Source organism: Botryllus schlosseri, chromosome 2, assembly GCF_051294905.1.
Source record: "Botryllus schlosseri isolate E-star chromosome 2, Bs_hap1, whole genome shotgun sequence".
Lineage (NCBI taxonomy): Eukaryota > Metazoa > Chordata > Ascidiacea > Stolidobranchia > Styelidae > Botryllus > Botryllus schlosseri.
In genome coordinates, this window is record NC_137237.1 from 17549668 (window position 1) to 17565100 (window position 15433).

General features: G+C 39.8%; 1 protein-coding gene across 1 annotated transcript in view; it reads left to right on the plus strand.

The window, feature by feature from the left end:
• The window catches only part of LOC145433900 (mitogen-activated protein kinase 1-like), a 77079-nt gene extending 61981 nt beyond the window's left edge, over positions 1 to 15098 (plus strand). The window contains exons 2-9 of the mRNA XM_080311154.1: positions 5735 to 5889; positions 6219 to 6401; positions 8366 to 8555; positions 10659 to 10890; positions 11982 to 12113; positions 12465 to 12655; positions 13729 to 13795; positions 13863 to 15098. Of these exons, the coding sequence (XP_080167280.1) occupies positions 5765 to 5889; positions 6219 to 6401; positions 8366 to 8555; positions 10659 to 10890; positions 11982 to 12113; positions 12465 to 12655; positions 13729 to 13770 (1095 nt within the window). The 5' untranslated portion in view covers positions 5735 to 5764 and the 3' untranslated portion in view covers positions 13771 to 13795; positions 13863 to 15098. The remainder of the gene's footprint in view (positions 1 to 5734; positions 5890 to 6218; positions 6402 to 8365; positions 8556 to 10658; positions 10891 to 11981; positions 12114 to 12464; positions 12656 to 13728; positions 13796 to 13862) is intronic.
• Positions 15099 to 15433: the final 335 nt, after the last annotated feature.

Genomic DNA, 15433 nt, shown 5'->3' on the forward strand with positions numbered 1-15433 from the left:
CTTTTCGGCCGGAGGGCCACATGCAATTGACGAACCATTGCGAGTGCCACTAGCCGCGCCAAGCGCGAAAATTTTCCGAAGTTTATAGGTCAATAATATTGTTACTTGAGTAAATTGCGGGTCTGCTGTAGCGTGTATATCTCTGGGCTCGGTTTGCAAGGACTGGACTATTTGGCACCTGGACATATCGATATCGAGAGGTTCGGCCAACATGCGTCAAACACTTTGTCCAGAAATCCAGTGACAACATATTGTGCGAAGGGTGAAGCGCAAATTATTTTGCTTTATTGTAATGTACGAAGATCGACCAAAATGTGACTGGTCCGTGGATCTGCCAATGCGACGGAACTGATGTTTTAGTGATCACTAGGGCAAGTTTTTGTCGCGCTGAAATCGCGAGAAAGTTGCACTTAATTTTAACAAAAGTTACAGTAACAAGTTGCATTTATAATTTTGTTGAATTATTATGGTATAAGATACTCCAAAGGTTCCATTGTATTCCTGCAGAGCTATCAAATTTGTTACTTCGCTATTTAACGACGTTCTGGCGAATCGGCTAAAAATTACATTTTCCCCGGCACACAGCAAGAAAATCACGCAGTGTGGGAATAATCCCCCCCCCCCCAAAAAAAAAAATAGTCAAACAGCATAGCGATAATAAGGAACAAGAACTTGTATTAAGTCGGTGGTTATAACCTGTGGTTCAAAGCAGCCCCAGGGGTTCGCTGAGCCATCCAGTCTCAGGGGTAGGCCTACTCCGGAGGTCAAGACTATAGAATGTTCTACATTCTTGACTTGACTTGACTCGATGAGTCATTTTCTCAAAATTAGGAGATGACTCGACTCGTTTCAATCAATCAATCAATCAATCAATCAGGTTTATTAATATTTTCATCGTTTCAAAACATCACAAGACTGCGATACAATGAAAAGATAGGAAGGTGTCGAAACAACTTGGAGTAGCCATTTAAGATCAGACACCCACCTTAGCCTAGGCGAAGTAAATAAGAGGCATGCACACTGAATGAAAAGTAATGCAGAGAATATAAGACGCAAGCGACAAAATGAGGTGGCATGTGGCGGAGGGCGAGGTCGGTGTTAGGTCGTGGTCCGGTAATCCTGAAGGCTGGCTAGTATTGATTTAGAAGAAATTGCTTGTATTTCGACTTGAATGCGGACATGCTCGACGACTGTCGGACAGTGTTGGGATGACTCGAGTCATGACTTGACTCGAGTCAGACTCGAGTCACCTTTTTCGCATGGCTTGACTTGACTCGAGTCACTTTGCTAAAATGACTTGACTTGACTTGACTTGACTCGGCGTATCAGAAATGTGGATTGACTCGTGACTCGGAGCAAAATTCACGAGTCAATTTCAAGTCATCAATTAATCGGTATCGATAAAAATCACTGTATCTTGCATATGTTCGGATTGTTCGCGAAGCGCTGGTGTAACCCGTGAAAGCGACCAATCATTCAATGATCGTGCGTTTTACTGAGCCTCCATTGTTCTCTCACAAATAAATTGATCGCAAACGAAGTGATCGAAGCTCACAGCTTACGTTGTCGTAAACTAGTAGTAAAGTAATATAATAGAAAATTATCTACCTTAACCAAACCTCTTGTTTTATTGATTTTGAATTGTAATATAGTTCATATAGGCTACTCCTCAACCATTGGCGCAGGCTCGAATTGTATCATATCAAAATGTAAATGGGTAAAGTGTAATGTTTTGCATCTTATCAATTCGTTTCTCTATTCTCTATTTCGGTTGGTAACTATGAACTGAGGCTACGTATATGTGAGCGATACAGCGCATTCTTGGGTGTATATTCAACTCGATATACGTTTAAAGCTCGCTATTGCAAATTTATATCATCCAAGTACTAAGAAGAACATTTCTCATGACCACAGTGATGTTGTTTGTTGTTTTGTTTCATTTTATATGTTACAATAATATTACCACTGTGTACATGGGTCAAATTGTCTCATCACACTGTTAACTATGATAACCGTCCTTCACTAGTGTTGCTGTCTTTTATTTACTTTTGTTTATTTCGTTACTCTTTGCGGTGCTACTCGACTGAGAGAAGAAATTGATTCATAATATTATTAATACTGCCAATATGCTTGGGTGACTCCGGCCTAGAAGACTTCGGTCATATCGGGTCTCCCAGTCTATACCATGTAAAATATAGTAGGAAAAAATGTATACTATTGGACGTGAATTGTTTGTGGACATTGACTTGACTATATTTCATGGTTGACGAATAAAAGAATTCTCTCTCTCTCTCTCTTCTCTCTCATCGGTTCAAAATCAATAAGCCCATTTACATGGCCGTTTGGGTCAGCTTCGAAGCTGACTCGTCAATCCGACTCTCTCGTTTTTGAAAAAGAGAAAAAGGCAGACGGCTTCAATCCGTCTTGAGCTCAATCCGTTCCGCAGAGTCGCTTGGAGACGACTTGAACAGTGCCGGTACTTGAAAACGAATCCAGACTGCAGCAACATACCAACATTTCATGTTCATATTTCACGAAACCGGCGCGTATTTCAACTTGGTGAATGTGAAAGCTCTATCAGTACATGATACTGCTTTTATAATATGCACGTGGTCTTATTTGTTCAGCGTCACAACTTATGAAGCGAGTACAGCCAACAATATAACTTGCACAACTCACTATCAGAAAGAATATATACACGATGTATTTGGTCATTCTAGAATTGTGATGAAGTATTTCTGGATATCTCAACTGCTATAGCATATTCCCGAGCTGAATCCCAAAGTGCTGTGTATCACTCGAGCTGCGATAAATATGACCATGTAAACTCGATCACTTTGGCAAGCCGTCTCATGACGTCACTCCAAGACGACTTGACTTCAAGACGACTTGACCATGTAAATGGGCTTATTGACCACTCAATCTGTATTTCAGACAGCTAGCAAAATGTAATGACGTAATCATGCCTCATACTACGAAAAGGCAACTTGACTGGAATTTTGACTTGACTCGTGACTTGACTTGACTTGACTCGACTTGACTCGAGTCACCTCCAAAAATCGAGTGACTTGACTTGACTCGAGTCACCTTCGAAAACCGATTGACTTGACTTGACTCGAGTCAAAATGTGAAATGACTCGAAATGACTCGTGACTCGAAGGTAGTGACTTGATCCCAACACTGCTGTCGGATAGCCGGCGAGATGCTGTTCCACAATTGGGGTCCGGCATACTTGATAGAGCAATGCGTTTTCTTGTATTCAGTCCTGATCATATGGTAGTTGTTCTTCGATGACGCGCGTGTGCTGTACTTGTGCGCTTTTGTCTCCGAGGTGAAGTAGTCGTTGAAATTTGAGGGACATTGACCGCAATGGAACTGATACATAAACTGTGTATTGAATCGACTTGGACTCGAGCTATTGCGCATGACTCGAACCAATAAGTCATATGACATTATGACTCGAGACTCAGACGGCCAAGACCGACATTTCATTATAATTTCGAAGAATAGTTAAGTAATGACACTATTAGGATTTCGTCTATTTGGTACTGGTACTTGAAAAGGCGACCAGAAACTGCTAAAAGTGAGGAAAATTGGTGCATTATAAATGGAAACCATTCGATATCACCAAACAGTTATAAAAAGTGGATTTAACAAGACTTTAACTGGAAACTGAGCAGTCAACACAAGGACTTTGACTCGGATTCGAGTCACATAATTCCATGACTCGGACTTGACCCTCTGATCGTTGACTTGGACTCGGAGTTAATTCGGTTGTGTATTGAAAATGACTCGACTAGATTCGAGTCAAAACTAGAAAAGTGAGATTGACTTGTGACTTGGAGCCTAGTGACTCGGTTGCGACCCTGACGTTTACACTCGATTCGATAAAGACACCCACCCAACCCAACTCATGTGATTCGTGATGTCAACGTGATGTTGTACTATTTTTAATATTCATGTTGTAATTATGGTCAAATACGAAGCGCACTGTACCAATATAGAGATTACTACGTACCAATCATAGTTTGCTAAAGGCTACGGTAATAATCTATTCTTATCACCGGGTGATGATAAATGACCATCTGGTGGCGCGATTGCAGTATTTTCTTTCGATCATTGAGAATTTGGATCAGACAAAAGCGGTCCTGGTAAGCCAAACCCTAAAACCCTGTCTTTTTTGGGTTCCTCTCGGAAAAATTCAAATAAATTTTTTGGATCAATACAGAATACCTGGATAATTCAATTTAACTCAAGTGCGAACGAGGTAGATTTCATTCCACTGTAGAAATTATTCAATGACCACCAATTTGGATAAAATGTTGCATTATTATTCATTTCTATCTCCGGCTCTCGCTCGCCAAGACGTTATCGTAGTCGTCTCAGTTGAGTTGGATTATCGTTTACGCTTTGGGCGATAGTTTACAGACGCGGCCGACAGACGTCTCATGCGGGAATCTGTATAAAGATATGTTTATGTACTTCTGTAGCACTTTATTGCACTGTTCACTCATTTCCATAGGATTGATAATCTAAAGATACCGTTGTATTGAATGAGATTTTAGGATATAATTAAATGAGGTAGCGAAGGACATATACTATACGATATATTTATCAACTGCAGTATATCCCTGGAATGCTATAACTGATGTTAGCATAACACAATGCTCGTGGTTGGGACACCAAAAACGTTTATTTCGTCACAGATGTCTGATTAGCATAATCCGCAGTGCAGCAATCGCCCATCGGCAATTATGTCAGTATAAAGTTCCTTCAAACAGTTGAAGATGACCATTATTCCACTTGTAGTCGTTTATTTCCTTTGTGCTTATCATTTTATCGATGCTCAGTAGTATAGGCTCTTCCAATTTTTCAGCCTTCATTCCAGTGTAGGAATATAGTTAACACAAATTATTGCAACAACTTTATTCCATTTCATTAGGCAGTTGCAAAGTAGCACTGTGAGTCGAATCTATTCTCTTATTAATTGAATGGTGGTATGTTCCAAGTTTGTATTGATTTGGTATTACAAAGGAGATATGAGGTATGTGTAAGAAACCATACAATTTAGCCTTATTGGTGTAGCCGTTGTGGCGAAAGGAGCGAGTGCCTCTCCAATTTTTTTCAACTTTGGCAATATGGTAGGGTTACCATACGTCCTCTTTTAAGAGGATTTGCCCTCTTTTTTGAGAGTGTCGTCAGAGGACGCCCAAATGTCCTCTTTTTTGAGATTTTTAGTTAAATATTGGTCAAAATTCGACTGAGATACAGTAAATCAGCTCTGAAGTAACGATCCGGCGGCTATTTCAGGAGCCAAGCCGGAAACTTGACCTTTTTTTTAATCAACCGACCACGAAGTGCAAAAAATTGACCATTTTTTCAGGATTTGCCACCGGTATTGCTAGTCGGAAAATTTTGAAAAAGTGTCCTTCGGATTTCCAAAATATGGTAACCCTACAACAATATGGCATCCGGCATCATTTGTTGTGATTGAGTCACAATAGATATTCGTGACATGTCATTATATAAAATATTACGCCCCCTCCCGATTTTTCATCCTGGCTATGCCTGTACCCTTGTACGGTTCTGAAACCTTGTCATCTGCAAGTCGAACGAAGCCAATACTTTTGAAAGCACGGTTTCAAAGCTGAACTGTAGGGGTGAGGGTGATAAATAGTGAACTGTTTCCAACTGTTTTTCATGGCTATAACTGCATATATTTCCTCGCATATACAGCTCTGTTGATAAATACATATGTTTTAAAATGGACACGTCTAAATCGAATGAGCAGCGTGGTACGGCTGAAGTCGTTCGTGGCCAAGTATTTGAAGTAGGGCCAAGATATCATACCCTGTCATACATTGGAGAAGGGGCTTACGGAATGGTTGTGTGAGTATCCGTTGCATGAATTCATTTTGATATAGGTCTTTGGTACGAATTTTATTGCTCTGGTCAATGGGCAAGATTTTTTTCAACTTTGTATATATTTTAGAATCAGTATTATCAGTAATCTGGGAATTATTGGTTGAGCACAGGTACTGGCCATTGATGGTCTAATGACGTTGGTGGTAATTGTGCAGAGGTAGAGTGCTTGCTTGGCTTCTAGATCGGTATGTTGTGCGTTATGGTAGCTTATACATTTTATGACATTCCTAGATGATAGTAGATAATGCTTTCTGAATCGTTGTATGTTTTTCACATGCATGCTTTGATTTCAGATCTGGACAAGACACATTTCACGACTACAAAGTTGCCATCAAGAAGATCAGTCCCTTCGAGCACCAAACATACTGTCAGCGTACACTTCGCGAAATAAAGATCCTGCTGAGTTTCAATCATGAAAATATCATTCAAATCAAGGATATCATCAGAGCACCGAGCATCGATGACATGAAAGATGTGTGAGTCGAAACTTTTCTGATCGAAATGATTAAATTGCTGTTTGAGAAATAATAATAATGTTTACATGATTACATCCATCATTCCATCTGATTATAATAATCTTGGTGTGCTATTGGGTGCGTTAGAAAATCGCGGTGGCCAATAGCCTATATGCTGACATAACCATTACGTACAAGTGTTTGCCATATGCCTTCGTCTTGATATTGGATCTTGTCATGTTTTATTTTGATGCTTTTGTTGGTATCATGTAGCTTGAAGCAATTATCTAGGTTAAGATTTTAGCACTTGGTTGCTAATGAATGTCTGCATCGTTCTAGACGTATTGTACGCATCAAGGTTTTTCGTTTTACTGATGATTTAATATTTTCAAAACGACATACGATTTCGATAAAATGAAAAGATTGGAGGGTGTCAAAACTACTAGGAGTAATTTTTTAATCAGACACCCCAATGTCCCTAATATACACTGATTATAATCTATGACTATAGCTAGTTCAAAATCGGAATCTGATGTAATCTGCTCTTCAAGTCTTCCCTTTATGCAGTTGAAACAAGATGAACTGCGATTTCAGGTTTTTAGACCGCATCCGGAAATTATAATTGAATATCTGAAATTATACTCGATACCCACACCTCTGCTAGTTTCAAATATATAAGGATGCCATGTTGTCTTATGTTTGATGTTTGATGATCAATAATCAATTCCAACGCTTGCATATTCTTTGATAATTATCAGTCCCATCCCATGACTGGATAGGATGCACTTCTTGCAGTGTCCTGACCACTGACCAGTTCGGAGACAATTCGACAATATATTTAATCATGTGCCTTTGTATCAATCATTTGCCTTTATGCAAGAGTTTTTATATCAGGCATGAAGTCTCCACCAAGGTGAATTTATGAATTGATGGGCGATTGGATTTAACACATTAACTTGCATTATAAAGCAATATGCCTGATTACTTCATACTTTAGTGCTCATTTCGACAGTAAATGCAAATTTTACACCAAGTTTTTCATGAAATCTCCAACTAAAAATCCTATAATAACCCATAGCCTATCAGATATTATACGTATCACATCAGATACACTTTTTGGGTGGCAATTGTTATTCTCTTGCCTATACCTGAAGTTGTGCCAGGACTTCATTGACGATATAAAATTCAAGCAAACGCAAATTTTGTTTACCATGCGTATTATTACTAATATGAACTTTCATAGGGCTGCAAATTACATTCGCATGACATGTGCTGGATCTTATCGACAGCGGTGTGATCTTGCGAACAGTCACAAGGGATGCTGTTATTATGTTTTGTAAATGAGATATAGTAGTTCTCCTCTTAATTGGAAGTGATAATGAGTGACAGGGTGGATGTATTCCAATTAAACCATTCATGTTTATCCAAATAATAAACTTCGATATTGACAATACTCCTCTGATAAAAAGCTTTGGATATCCTCCATAATATCTGGATTTTCCCCCTCATGTTGCGTCAACTCTAGTCGTATTTCACAATTTTTTAAAATCAAGTCTGGCTCTAACCTTGAGAAGCTACAACCATTTAAATTAGATCCACTGTGAGCACGTTATATCAAAACATGGTGAAATACCATTTTTGGTGCTATGTGTCAAGGTCTGTCGGCATTATCATGTTCCTAGATCAATCCACAGTGTCTCTAATTTTGATGTATAAAAACTCAGCTGGTCTGCTTTAGAGAGCCACAAAACTGAAAATTCATTAATATTATATCCCCAGACTCGCCTCTTGGGACTGATTCAAAGTAAGGCAAATTATGCGTTCCTTTCTTGCTTCTAATTTGCAAGAGCCATTAATATGCATTGCGACTATCCATTTGCATGCATGGTCAGTCACTTGACTGGCAGCTTTCCGAACGTTATTTTTCGCAGCTCCAAAAGCGGTTCGAATTAATCTTTGCAACACTTTTTTCGATCGTTTTCCAGTTTGATCGTACAAGACTTGATGGAAACCGATCTTTACAAGCTTCTGAAAACGCAACATCTCAGCAACGACCACATTTGTTACTTCCTGTACCAGATTTTGAGAGGTTTGAAGTACATCCATTCCGCCAACGTCATTCACAGAGACCTCAAGCCGAGCAATCTTCTCCTCAACACCACTTGCGACTTGAAGGTAGGTTGAAACCAGGTAATTCCAATAGTCCGGTGCATCTCAAATATGGAGATGAGGTGTGTGAGCTTCTCGAGATCTTATTATTGTTATTGTTTTGAGTAATACGGTGTGAGAGGCAGTCATAATAGTTAGCGTTGCTACTCAAGCAGAAGCAGAAGTCTCGCCATCAATTTTTACTCAATTGCAAGTAGAAATAGCAATTTCCAAGACTACTTCGAGTGGAGGTGAAAATGAGAAGTATGAAAAAGGCTCGAAAAGTAGATTTGGTTGAGTACTTTGAGCAGTCAATCGGTGGTTGTGTTACAGTAATGCTTTAACTATTGTCCCATGTATCCTGTATCTTGTCCATTCTGCTTTACCTCGCTGACATTATTGTTTGTTTATTTGAGTGGATTATGCGTGGTCGGTGAATGCCTTCTGTCCTGGACAGTATTTTCCATTGTAATAGCTCCAAAGAACATTGATTTGAAATGAGAAGTTGGTAGATTGACACACTGTGTAGCTTTAAAACGTTAGTTCTTTATCTTTCGTAGTTGGTGTCGCATTTTAGAGACCTATACCCCATTTTATACAGTTACAGGAATGCTGCCAGCCAAAACGAATTTATTATCTAGCTATAAATTTACCTACTTCAAACCAAATTATCAAACAGTTTTACAGAATTTTCAATCGTATCTGTTTTAACAACAGCATTTTCCAGTTAATATCGATATTGAATGTTGGTTGGTTCTATTTTTGGCTGACCTTGTGCAGTGTATCAATATTGATACCGTTACCGTTATTATTAGTTATTTTACCATATTGGTGTCGGTGTCGCAATAAATGTTTATTCCGGCAATTATCCGACATATTGCTGAGGAATTTTGAAAATATTCAGCAGCTGTTGTCTGTTGATAGTTGGCATCTACTAGCACCTTTGCGTTGTGCCTTCTGATCTATTTTGAGCGGAATGGTACACACTTAGGAGCCGACAGATCTATCCGTTGCTTTACTTATCTCCCTTTGTAAAATACCACCGAATCAAAAAGCAAGATCTATGAAAATTACATTTAATTTTTCTATTCCGATCTATTCGGCGGGTTGTATTTATTTTCCAGTTCTAGAAATGATCGGTATCAGATAAACTACAGAACTGAAATCCCTTTCCGGACGTGAATATGTGTCGGCACAATGTAACCCGCAGATGATTTCAGCTAGTTAAGAGCTAAGATCCCACCAGTTACTATGAAGACTGTTGTTAGCGAGACAACACAATGTCAATTTGTGTGAATGCAGCCAATTGCGTTTATTTCCCCCGGGCTGCGCTTTTTTCCATGACGGGCTTTATAATATCAAGTACCTGTATGATTCTATTCTGAGTCGAGTATCATTCGAGTACTACCTAATATGTCTTCATGAAAGGAATAATGACAATTAAAGTTCAAAAAATGCATCTTATTTCCGAACCCTGTTAAATGTCACGAATATTAGCTTGTATTTCTTGCCCATGACTATTTCATAGCGCTCTGCGACAATGCCACGTGTCAGTCAGAGGTTCCCACAATGGGAATATATCATAAGATATCTCTGAGTGTGAAGGGTGGATGTTTTTGTTACTCAAAATATTTTAATACCACTACTCAATTCAGGTTTGAGTACCATACTCGAATCTTTGTGCTCAGCCCTACTGACGAGTGATCAGTTACCTAACAACCAAACAGCACATGCGTGCAGCCATACGTTCTGATATCGCCACGTTGTAGAATGCACCTCTCTAAAGTATGGGTTCTTAGTTCTTACTCATTTTTGAAGACGGACCCTCTATTGTGACTTAATCTGAGAACCTAACCTGGAAATTTGGGAAGGTGATGGCATATAAAATAAAGAGTCGTCACTTTCACCCAGCCCTCGTAACGGCCTGTTTACAAGTTGGTGTGGATGTACAATTATTAGTGTTCATATCGTGGCATAAGCCGAAACTGAGGACAGATCTTAAAGACAGATATTTCAAATTAGACCTTTCATGGACCCTGTGATATTAGTCCGGGAACTGCCAAGGTGTCCACTGTCCATGGACCCCAGTTTAAGAAACGCTGCTATAACGATTCTGATCTTGCTTTGAAGATATGTGACTTTGGCCTCGCCAGAGTCGCAGACCCGGTTCATGACCACACTGGGTTCCTGACCGAATATGTCGCCACGAGATGGTACCGGGCACCGGAAATCATGCTTAATTCGAAGGGATATACCAAGTCTATCGACATCTGGTCAGTGGGATGCATCCTGGCCGAAATGCTGTCGAATCGGCCGCTCTTCCCCGGGAAGCATTACTTGGATCAGCTGAACCACATTCTCGGTATGTGCTTTCGTAATTTTTTTGCCGGAAGTTGTGTGAAATTTCCTCCGTTGCCAGTGACAGGATTATTTTTCTTGCCAATCTCGAGCCAACCGCGTGCTATTCTGGTACGACAAACTGAGACCTTTGTACAATGTGTTTGACCAATGGTTTCAAAACATTTTTTTTGCAGTATTGCATATATCTTGCAATGGATAGCCCATAGCCTGTCTAATTTTCACATAAATTTAAATCATTATTAGATGCTACCTACCTAGATATTCCATAAAGCAAACACTACAGATTAAGTAAACTACAAGTTACTCTTGTCACGGATGAAATGTTGCAGTTGTCAGTCGCATACATGTCAGTCTCCTCCTTGTTTTGGAAGTATGCCTCCATTCAATCTTCTTGCAATTATCTCGGGAACGCTTGATGGTAATCTTCCAAGGCTTCGGGCTGCATTGGTCTCAAAAGTTTTTCCCTGTTACTTCGTAATGGCATTTGCGGCAGATTTCATTGATTATGAGCCAACCTTGAAAGACTTTCCCTGTGTGCTCCCATGGAGATCGTTGAAACGGTGGATCTTGTTTAGAATTTCACGGTCTGCTCACACTTGGTATCGATCCGAGTTGTCAGTATTCAATTTTCTTTTCCAATGCAAACAGCGATACATCTATTTTCGTATCGTTAGCGTCTGGGTTGTCGGAAATCTTGATGGCCGTAACTGTGGCTCAGCAATATGTGCGACTGGGTAATTTGATTCAGAGTCATCCGGTATCACTTGAACTGCAATATGTACTTATCATACAACCACATAAAATTTGGCCAGTTCAACTTGATGTAGAATAGTTTGGTTTGAGTCTGTCATAATATGACTCAACACAATGATCACCACTTCTAAGAAATATTCTTGTTTTGAAAGGTACTTCGGATTTGGTGCCTTACTCTAAAAATATTGACTCTCACCGCCCGAATTGAATCATATAAATCAATACCCTACTGGGATTCAGGCAATCGACTCGTGCCTGTTCCCTATCTATGAGCAAAATTTAATCCGCGCTCCGAAATTTAAGGTTCTGACACTTTGAATAATCTGCTGGTGTTCACAGGAATATTGGGTTCTCCTTCCGAGGAAGACCTAAATTGCATTATCAACGACAAGGCTAGAGCGTATCTTCTGTCGTTGCCCGTAAAGCCTAAAGTCGCGTGGAGTCGGCTGTATCCCAAGGCAGATCCAAAAGGTAACTGTTATGCTCGTGCGTTTACATTGGTATCCATTGATTGTTATTTGTATAGGACTAATAATTAGTGCCGACTGCCAACCATTCTATCACAGTGTGCCTTGTTTTGGTATATTTACACCATCTGGTCTGTGTTCTATCACTCTCACGTCTAGATGATCTCTGTATGGTAATCCTATAGCGGTCAACTGTTTCGACTGTTGTGATTCTTCTGTTGAAGAATAAATATATTGGATTCATATTGAAAGTTTATCGAAATAATTACTGTTCTATAAACAATGCAACAGTAACAATTCGGATGCGTCGTCGCGTTACCGCATTTCTAGCATTCCTAACCTTTGTACTTTTTAGCTCTGGACCTGCTTGACAAGATGCTGACATTCAACCCGCACAAGAGGATCACGGTCGAGAACGCTTTGGGACACCCCTACCTGGACCAGTATTACGATCCGGAGGACGAGCCAGAGGCCGAGAAGCCGTTCACTTTCGAGGAAGAGTTTGACGATTACCCGAAAGAGAAATTGAAGCAGCTTATCTACGAGGTGAGGAACTTGTTTTCTTTGTATGTTTTCGTCTGTGCCGTCGAGGTACTGGAATGATCGCGATGAGAAGGAACTGTAAGGTTATCGAGAACGCACCACCGATTCTTGCTCTCCATTCTATACCGGTCGCTAGCCACCAAGTTCCTATGTCAGCCAAACAATGATAAGCAGTAAAGGTCATAATTTTGGTAGCTTTAATCTCCATTATAAATTGATATACGCAATGGTTCAATTTTGTCGGTTCAAACGGACATGCCATTCTCTTGAAACTCGCAATCACCGCACCGGATAACGTATGTAAGCATCTGGTTTTGTCGCCATCTATTTTGGAACGCATCAATTGTCACAATCTTGCCAGTTCCCACACAAATATTACTTTTTGTGGTACGATCTACGACATTTATTACTAATCTCGTAGCAACCAGCCCACACTGAGCAAACACAAGAGTCTCGACAATGTAAATCCGATACTTTTGTGTCCATGGCGTAGTTATGGCCCAGTTCCGTGTTCCAATGGAACAGTTTATGTATGACGCGTAATGCGTGCTTGTCACTAATGGAATGCACTCTTGCATGCACTGCACGTTACATTCGTGTTGGAATATTATCGACTTGTTCATAGAAAGTGTAACGTTTACAGCGGCGGACTTGAATTTGGCAATAATGAGCTTGGCAGGTTCCGTGCCCTTTCCTAGATTTGCGTACACTATCATCGATCACGTGCATGTGTTTTTGTTCGACGCAAAGCCATAACTGCAGACACTTTCTATCCGGTGATGAGTGATGTGAATGACTGATGCTGGTTTAGTCACTTTTTCCATGACAATATTCAGTCATTATCTCGCTAATTCACCGTATCATGTATCGATTCGAGGCTTCTTACTATGTTGCACTATGCTGCAATGCCATGCGACTTGTGATATTTTATATATATACCATCACCGTGCATTATTGCAGCTGTTTTGCATACGTAAGCCTTTTTCCTGTTAGCAAACGCGCGGCTGCTGCAGTAATTGCTAGAAATATGTCACTACTTATTGCGATATATGATGGACTGCCCTTATTGTTTGCAGGCTACGGATCCCGCTAAATTCCCTGGTCCACACCGTACTTAGTGAAAGTACCTTGGATGATTCTAAGGTAGGTGTTTGTGATTATCCGTCTTGGATCTGTTACGTAACCTAATATACGTTTCCTCTCTTTTTAGAATACTTTGTTCTCGTGACATAACAAGTGATACATCACTGCCTTATATACGATGTTTCATAGCGGTGTCATTATTTACGTTATTTGATAATGTGCACAATTTACTGTAATTTTGCCATGCCTTCCAATCTCTTATTTCTACCGAAGTATATATTGAGCCGTTTCGTGATTTTCTGGTTCCATATCCCATTGGTATCGTGCTACTTACCACTTGATGGTGCATGCCATTCGATATGTTTGTATCGGCCCATGTTCCAAAGTTTGGACTTACGAAGTTAGGTATAAGAACTATCTGCATTGATTGGGTATGTGAACCCAATGACCTTCATTGTTCAATGAAGATTCGGGGTTACTGGAATGTACAACGTACATTGTACAATGCTCATGCTGCACGGTGTAACTATTTTGTAGTCCTCGCTATTGCATTGACGAAGATCAATGCCGAATATCAATGCTCAACTTTTTATAACAGTGATCTTCCTTTATCGTGACTTCATATTCAGATGTACGAAGTTTCCAATAATTATACGAAGATCATGTCCCGTTGTTTCTTTCTGATTCTTTGTGATTACCAAGCGTTTATTTTGTGCTCGATGTGTAAAATTCCTATACAGAGATCAGAGTATATAGTTTCCATTTTGCGTTTAAAAGTGATCAGACCTTGCTTCTGTAGTGTGCTCATGGCGATGCCTACGTGAATAATAACAAAATCTCAACGTCTAAATGTCAACATTCCAATTTTGAAGTTGCCTGCATTTAATGAGACACTAATTCAGCCGGAATCGCATCTATGATTTCCATGTATATAGCTCAGCATTTGTAGTGAAAACGATTAACTCGTGTTATGGGCACGAGATTACTTTTTTTGCTCATGTATATGGTACATTTTATGTGCAGTAGATATAGATTTTTTATTTCAAACTGAAATAAAAAAAAGTACGTATTAGTAGTTTTTTTTAAAGGTTATGTTGCTGGTAGATGCCCTGATATCCCAAGCCCCACTTTTGAATCGCCACTGCATCTTGTTGCCCTGTGTCCATTTACAAACCCAAATACTATTCTACCGTCTGAGTTCCAAATGTGGACTTGTGACATTTCATTGTATTCTCCTATATCGTAAGTTTGGTGCCCCTGAAAATGGCTGTTGCCACCCCCCTCCTTCTATATGGTTTCTTCTTGTGTAAATACTCGAGTATGGTTATCTGCTGGCTATGAAAAATACAATCGAAACATTCAATTTCTCTTCTGGTGTGGTCTTGTCTCGTGTACTATGCAGAGTCTGCCTTGTGAGTGATATTTTTACAGAGTTGTTTTTCGAAAGCTGTATCTAAATTAGCCTATTGATGGAGTTCAGGATTAAATGCAATTGCAAGATTTGACCACGACCAGCATCAAAATGTAGGCTACTTTAAAGGGGCACTGCACTCTAAAAATGATGTGGTCTCAACTTGAAGGGCGAAAGGAAAAATAATTTTGGGCTGCAGCCGTTTTCTTCAGAACGCCACCGTAATGGAGCTGCAATTCATTGAAATTTCCACAAGAACTTCCCGCTCCGGCAGTCACGCAGAGATC